At 38.0% G+C, this 6,554-nt stretch overlaps 1 protein-coding gene across 1 annotated transcript; it reads right to left on the bottom strand.

Moving 5' to 3' along the window:
* Positions 1-4,992: 4,992 nt before the first annotated feature.
* LOC110329429 (olfactory receptor 4D10) lies at positions 4,993-5,928 on the bottom strand. The gene has a single exon (XM_021209036.1). The coding sequence runs from the start codon at positions 5,926-5,928 to the stop codon at positions 4,993-4,995; it is 936 nt and encodes a 311-aa protein (XP_021064695.1).
* Positions 5,929-6,554: the final 626 nt, after the last annotated feature.

Below are 6,554 nucleotides of genomic sequence, written 5' to 3' on the forward strand. Positions count from 1 at the left end.
AGTTCATCAGGCTACATTATCACACCAACAGAAATGAAAATAGAACTTAATCTTATTCTATATTAAATGAAAAAAGAGAAACAGATACAAAAAGAGGAATAGGATAAATGCAGGGTAGAGACAAACTTATTTCTCAAAAAATGGTCTAAAAGTTAAGTAATAATTTCACAAAGCATAGAAGTTTTCAACGTAACCTGTCCTATTGCTGTATCAAAACACCCCCTTGTCCCCCCAAAAAAGCAATTTAAAGAAGAAGATATTTATTTTGTCATACACTTTGAGGACAGAATCCAAGGTGAAAAAGTCATGGAAGTAAAGCATGTAGAAAATGTCAAAACTAGTTTTCACTAAAAAACATTAACTAGTATTTGTGACATACTTCAAGATGCCAGGTATGAGACAGTGAGTCAGATAGTGATCTGGTATCACTGACATTCCAGGGCTAAGATACAAGTATCTGCTAAAATAAATAAGATTGTGGGGTATTTCAGAATGTAAAAGTAGAGCAGAGTAGGGATAGAAAGTAACTTAATAGTAAGCTATTATCTCTGGAAGTATTGCAAAAGCATGGTGAATCTTGGCAGGAATGTGGCTGATCTGAGTGGGGTGGGGCTTGTGTGGAATGAATACATAGTGAGATTGTATGGAGGGAGCAAGGCACAATCATGAAAACTGTCTTAAGCTGCTTTCCTATTGCTGTGATAAGACACCATGGTCATGGTAACTCACAGAAGAGTTTCTTCCCCTTTTGATCCACCCTCCAACTGTTCTACACCCCATACCTCCTCCCTGCTCCCTGTCTCCATGAGGATGTCCTTATCCCCCACTGTCCACTCCACCAGACCTCCAAACTCCTTGGAGCCTCCAGTCTCTTGAGGGTTAGGTGCATCTTCTCTGACTGAACCCAGACCAGGCAGTCCTCTGCTGTATATGTTGGGGGCCTCATTTTGGTTGGTGTATGCTGCCTGGTTGGTGGTCCAGTGTCTGAGAGATCTCAGGATTCCAGGTTAATTGAGCCTGCTGGTCCTCCTACAGGGTTGCCCTCCTCCTCAGCTTCTTCCAGCTTTTCCTTAATGCAACCACAGGGGTCAGCAGCTTCTGTCCCATTGGTTGGGTGCAAATATCTGTATCTGACTCTTTCAGCTGCTTTTTGGGTCTGTTGGAGGGCAGTCATGATGGGTCCCTTTTTGTGAGTGCTCCACAGCCTATATTACTACCTCTTTAAATAAAAATCAATGGCACTTACCTTAAGTTCTAGCACTTGAACAACAGAAACAGGCAGATCTCTGAGTTCAAGTCTATCCTTTTCTACATAGTGAGTTCCAAGACAGCCAGTGCTACATAGAGAGACCCTGTCTCAAAAGAAAATAAAAGAAAAGAAAAAAAAAGGAAGAAGAAAACCTCACAACCCCAATTCTAAAACAAAACATCAACAAACAATAACAATCACAAATCAGTATATTCATTTTCAACTTTCTTCCTGAAAAACGGGAGTAGGATAAACGGCATTTCTCTAGTGAAAGTCAACTCTCTCTCATGGCTGTTACTAAGAGTTAAGGGAAAGTTATTTTCTTGGTCCTAGTAAACTATATTGCCCTCCATTTTGCAGTTCATCACTGTTTATGTTTCCTAAAATATACATTTATAAATTTTATGAAAATTCCATAAGAGTTAGTACAGTGCATGTTGATCATATCAAACCCTGATTTTTTTCAGTTCAATTCCTTCAGTTGTCTCTGACACATTGATCTTTCTCAACTTCATGGCCTTTTGTTTGTTTGTTTTTGTTTTAGTAACACACTGAGTTCGATTTATTCCTTCCCATGTCCTCTCTGCCACTCCCTCTCAGATTCATGCTGTGCTTTTTCGTTAGTTATTATTGGTACATATATATGAATGTATGCACAAATCCAATTTGTTTGGTATGTTTAGCTTTCAAGGTTGAGTAATTGGCATTGTTGGAGCCCCATGAAATGTTCTCTTTCTAGGTTAGCATACCTATTGGTGTTGTACTTGTTCAGGTCTGGTTCAGTCAGCCACACTGCTGAGGTACCATGGGTACAGCTTCTCTACCATTTCTAGGAGACACAGTCTTATAGCAGATTTCCTTTCTTGAGATGTTCCCCGAGCCTTTGCTGTAGTTTTGTTGAAGGTTCTAGACAAGTGCCCAAGGGATTGAAGCAACCAGTAATCCTACCTCACAGTGACACCTATGATACACAATAAAGACAAGGATGGTAAGACAGCCGTAAGAGTGCAATAGTGGCACTGATATCTTGGCAGTAACCAACAGCTCTCTAATTGGACTTACAGTCTGTTTAACAGGAGGGAAATCAGGTCTGGCACTAGAGCTTACCCAGATTCTTGGGACTAGTGAGGTCATGGATCTTAGAGGGGAATTATCTATGCCACTTTACTAAAACAATTTTTACTTCCTGAAAGTAGTTTTGCTGACTCAGACTTATGAATTGAAAATAATTTTTCTCAGCATCTGAAGATAACATTTTTATTCTTTAAAAATCATTTCTATGTTGTTTCACAGGTAAGGCTTCTATGGACATAGTGGAGCACATGCCCCTGTGGTATGGTGGGGGCATCTTTTGGCCCAAGAGTGGTATAGCTGGGTCTTCAGGTAGATTTATTTCCAGTTTTCTGAGGAACCTCCAGATTGATTTCCAGAGTGGTTGTACCAGTTTGCAGTTCCACCAGCAATGGAGGAGTGTTCCTCTTTTCTCCACATCCTTGACACCATGTGCTGTCACCTGTGTTACTATGATTTTTTTATTTCTATAATTTTCAAATTAATAAGTGATGTTTATTTCTTTCAAAGTTTATATTTTGATATTTAAAATATATTCATTTCATGGATCTTTCCAAAATGAAAAAGTCGGTTCTAGTATTTAAAAACTGTTATTTTTAACTTCCCCCTTCCCTGCAAGACAGGGTTTGTCTGTGTATCCCTGCATTTCCTGGAACTTCCTCTGTAGATAAGGCTGGCCTCAACTCAGAGATCCTCCTGTCTCTGCCCCCTCTGTTGGGATTAAAGGCATGCACCACCATAGCCTGGATAAAAACCTGTCATTCTTTTAAAAATTATTTATTTCTGTTTCCTGCATGTGTGTCTATGCACCATGTGCATGCTTTCTTGTCCATGGAGCACAGAAAGGAGAATCAGGTCTCTGGGACTTGGGGTTATAGAAGTTATAGGTATACACATTATAAATTATTACTCATTGAAATGAGATAGATCTTTTGAATAAGAAGTATTAGTCATAGGTCTGATTTGAGCATCCAAGAGAAGACTGTTGTGAATCTATTTGGGTCTGGATTTTTTGTTGTTGTTGAGAAGCTTTTATTAGGCTTTGTTATGAGTCTGTTTAGGTTGCTGAGCTCCTCTTGGTTTAACTTTGGTGTTTTTACTGAATCTAGAAACTTATCCATTTTGTTTGTATTTTCAATTTAATGCACTATAGTAAACTTTTAATAATATTTTAAATTTCTTTGCTGTCTGTTATAATGGCTCCCTGCTCATTTTTGCTTCTGCTAATGTGAGTCCTTTCTTTCTTTTGGCCATTTGGACCAAAGGCGTATCTTGTTTATCTTCTCTTAGATTCATTGTACTGTTCTCTTTGTTTCTATTTCATTAATTTCTGTTTTGTTTTTACTATCTCTTCCAATCTTTTAGATTTATGTTTATTTCATTTTTGCCCTTCCAAAATCTTGAGTTCTACCACTAATCATTTATTTATGCACTTTCTGATTTTAAAATTTATTTTTTAATGTGCATTGGTGTTTTGCCTATATGTATGTCTGTGTGAGGGTGTCAGTTACTGGAGTTACAGACAGTTGTGAGCTGCCATGTGGGTGCTGGGAATTGAACTTCGATCCTCTGGAAGAGCATTTAGTGATCTTAACCACTGAACCATTCTCTCTAGCCCCCCTTCTTATTTTTAAATATTTAGAGCTGCACATTCCTTCCTAGAACTGCTTTTAATATGTCTCTGAGGTTTTGTTGCAGTGTGTTTTCATTTTATTTTATTCTCAAGAAAACTTTAATTTCTTCCTTCCTTTCCCTATTTATCATCCAGAAATGTGTGCTTAATACCCACGAGTTTTTATATTTACTAGAGATTCATCTGCTGTTTATTTTAAGTTTTATGGTATTATGATCAGACAAGTTACATGGCATTACTTCAAATTTTCTGAATTTATAAGATTTGTTTTTATATATTCTTTGATGTTTTGTTGGAATACTCTGTAGATATCTGTTTGTACATAGTCTCAAAATAGGGTGATTAGAACTTGGAATGATGAGTTTTGAGAAAATGTAATTTTCTTTGGGTTGTAACTGCATCCATCTTTTGATTGTGACATCATAAAGCTGCAAGAGATACTCCAAAAAGTAAAACTGCAGAAATCCTGATTAAATCACTGGGAGTCCTTTTGGTTTCAGTGAAAAATATCTGTTCAAAATCTAAAGTTAACACATGAAAGTTCTTTGAAATTCAGATTGTGTCTATAAATAAAGCCCTGCTGGCTCACAAATAAAATTAGATTAAGTAATTGAAACTATCCTGGTATTTTTGTCTCACACCTGCAATCTTAGCACTTGGTAGCAAGTACAAGAGGGTTGTTGTGTTTGAGGATACCCTGGGACACTTAGTTAGTATCCAGCTAGCCTGGGCGACAGAATAAAATTCCATGTCAAAAAATAAAACCAACGGAATAAAACAGATGCTAAAGACTTAATAGACTCTGGAATCATATTCTAATTCGTTATTCTTTCCACCTCATAGATATCTGCAAGATTTATTTAAGTCAGTTGTTAAGGCATGGTTTTAAATTCTGAAAATATAAAGGAGAATTAGAACTATCAATTTTACAACTTTTTGGTGTTTTAATATATCAGAATAAAAGAAATGAGGAGAAAGGATAGCATATATATATATATGTACTAATGTTAGAAACATTTAAGGTGCCAACAGGCAGAAGTTACTTCTCTATCCAATGAGAAGGTTCAAGTCTTTTCCTGAGTCTCCTCATGGCTGACTTCATTTCCTGGTTCCTCAGAGTATAGATCAAGGGGTTTAGCAGAGGAGAGATGATTGTGAAGGTGACAGAGATGGCTTTATCTGTGGGGAGGGCAGTGAAGGGCCTGGCATAGACATAGATGCAGGGGACAAAATGCAGGGTGACCACGGTGATGTGGGAGGTGCAGGTGGAGATGGCTTTCTTCCTGCCCTCTCCTGACTGAGATTTCAGCAATAACAATATGACCAAGTAGGACACCAGAAGCAAGAAAAACCACAGTGTGGTGAGCATTCCATTATTGGAAATCATTAGCAGCTCAAGAACAAAGATGTCTGTGCAGGCAAGTTTGATGACCTGGGGGACATCACAGTAGAAAGTGTCAAGAACATTGGGTCCACAGAATGGAAGTGTCAACAAGAGAGAAATCTGCACTATGGAGTGGGCAAAGCCCCCAACCCAGGAGGCCACTATTAACCCAATGCAACGGCCTCTGCTCATGATGGTCACATAGTGCAGGGGCTTAGAGATGGCCACATATCTATCTAGAGCCATCACAGACAGAGAAAACACATCCACTCCCCCAATAAGGTGGAAGAAGAACATCTGAGTGAGACAGCCATTGAAAGAGATGGTCTTTCTGTCTGAGAGAAGGTCCACCAGAACCTTGGGGGCAGTGATGGAGGAAAAACAGATATCAGCCACAGACAAATTCCTGAGCAAGAAATACATGGGGGTGTGAAGGCGAGACTCACAGGTCACTGTGACCATGATGAGAAGGTTTCCCAGCAGAGTTGTCACATACACCAGGAGAAGGAAAAGAAAGAGCACCATGCTCACTTCTTGACTTTGAGTCAGGCCAAGGAAAATAAGTTCTTTCACCCTGGTGTAGTTTTCCATCTCATTAAATCTCTTTCTTTGTTTCTTTTTTCGTTTCTTTCTTTGTCTCTTTCTTTGTTTTTTTCTTTGTTTCTTTCTTTCTTTCTTTTTTTTTTTTTTTTAAAGCCTCGGGATATTTCTCTTGTCTTCCTAAGCTCTTAGGGTATGATTCAGAAGCTCCTCATTATGGCTATAATACCATAAATTGATCAAGTTGTCCACTTTCTAAATATTGCAGTTAATTAAATAATCAAATCACATTGGTACATAGAAAATTGTTCAATTATTTTTCCCCTAGAGAGCAATATTGGTACAGAAAACACATTATGTAGTGACACTTAGGTAGTCTAAACAAACAAAAAATTTCAACATGGTTTTCATCTTGTTTTTGGTATCAAACTTCCAATGGTCTCAGTAAACCATTTTTCTGTTTGTTTTGCTCAAATGAAATCTTTTGAATTCTCCTTTTCAGTTATGCTACTTGAGGGTCAAAGATTCTGGCTTTTCTAGGAACGTAAAGCAGAGGGACAATTTTCAAGTTAACTGTCTCTAATTTGTTATTCTCTGTATCAGTTGAACAGGGAGAGTCTTGGATGTGAGCACATGGAGATTTTGGAATTCTTCTGAAAGGTTATTTGTTTTCCCCC

The sequence above is a fragment of the Mus pahari genome, chromosome 1, assembly GCF_900095145.1.
Source record: "Mus pahari chromosome 1, PAHARI_EIJ_v1.1, whole genome shotgun sequence".
NCBI classification, from domain to species: Eukaryota; Metazoa; Chordata; class Mammalia; order Rodentia; family Muridae; genus Mus; species Mus pahari.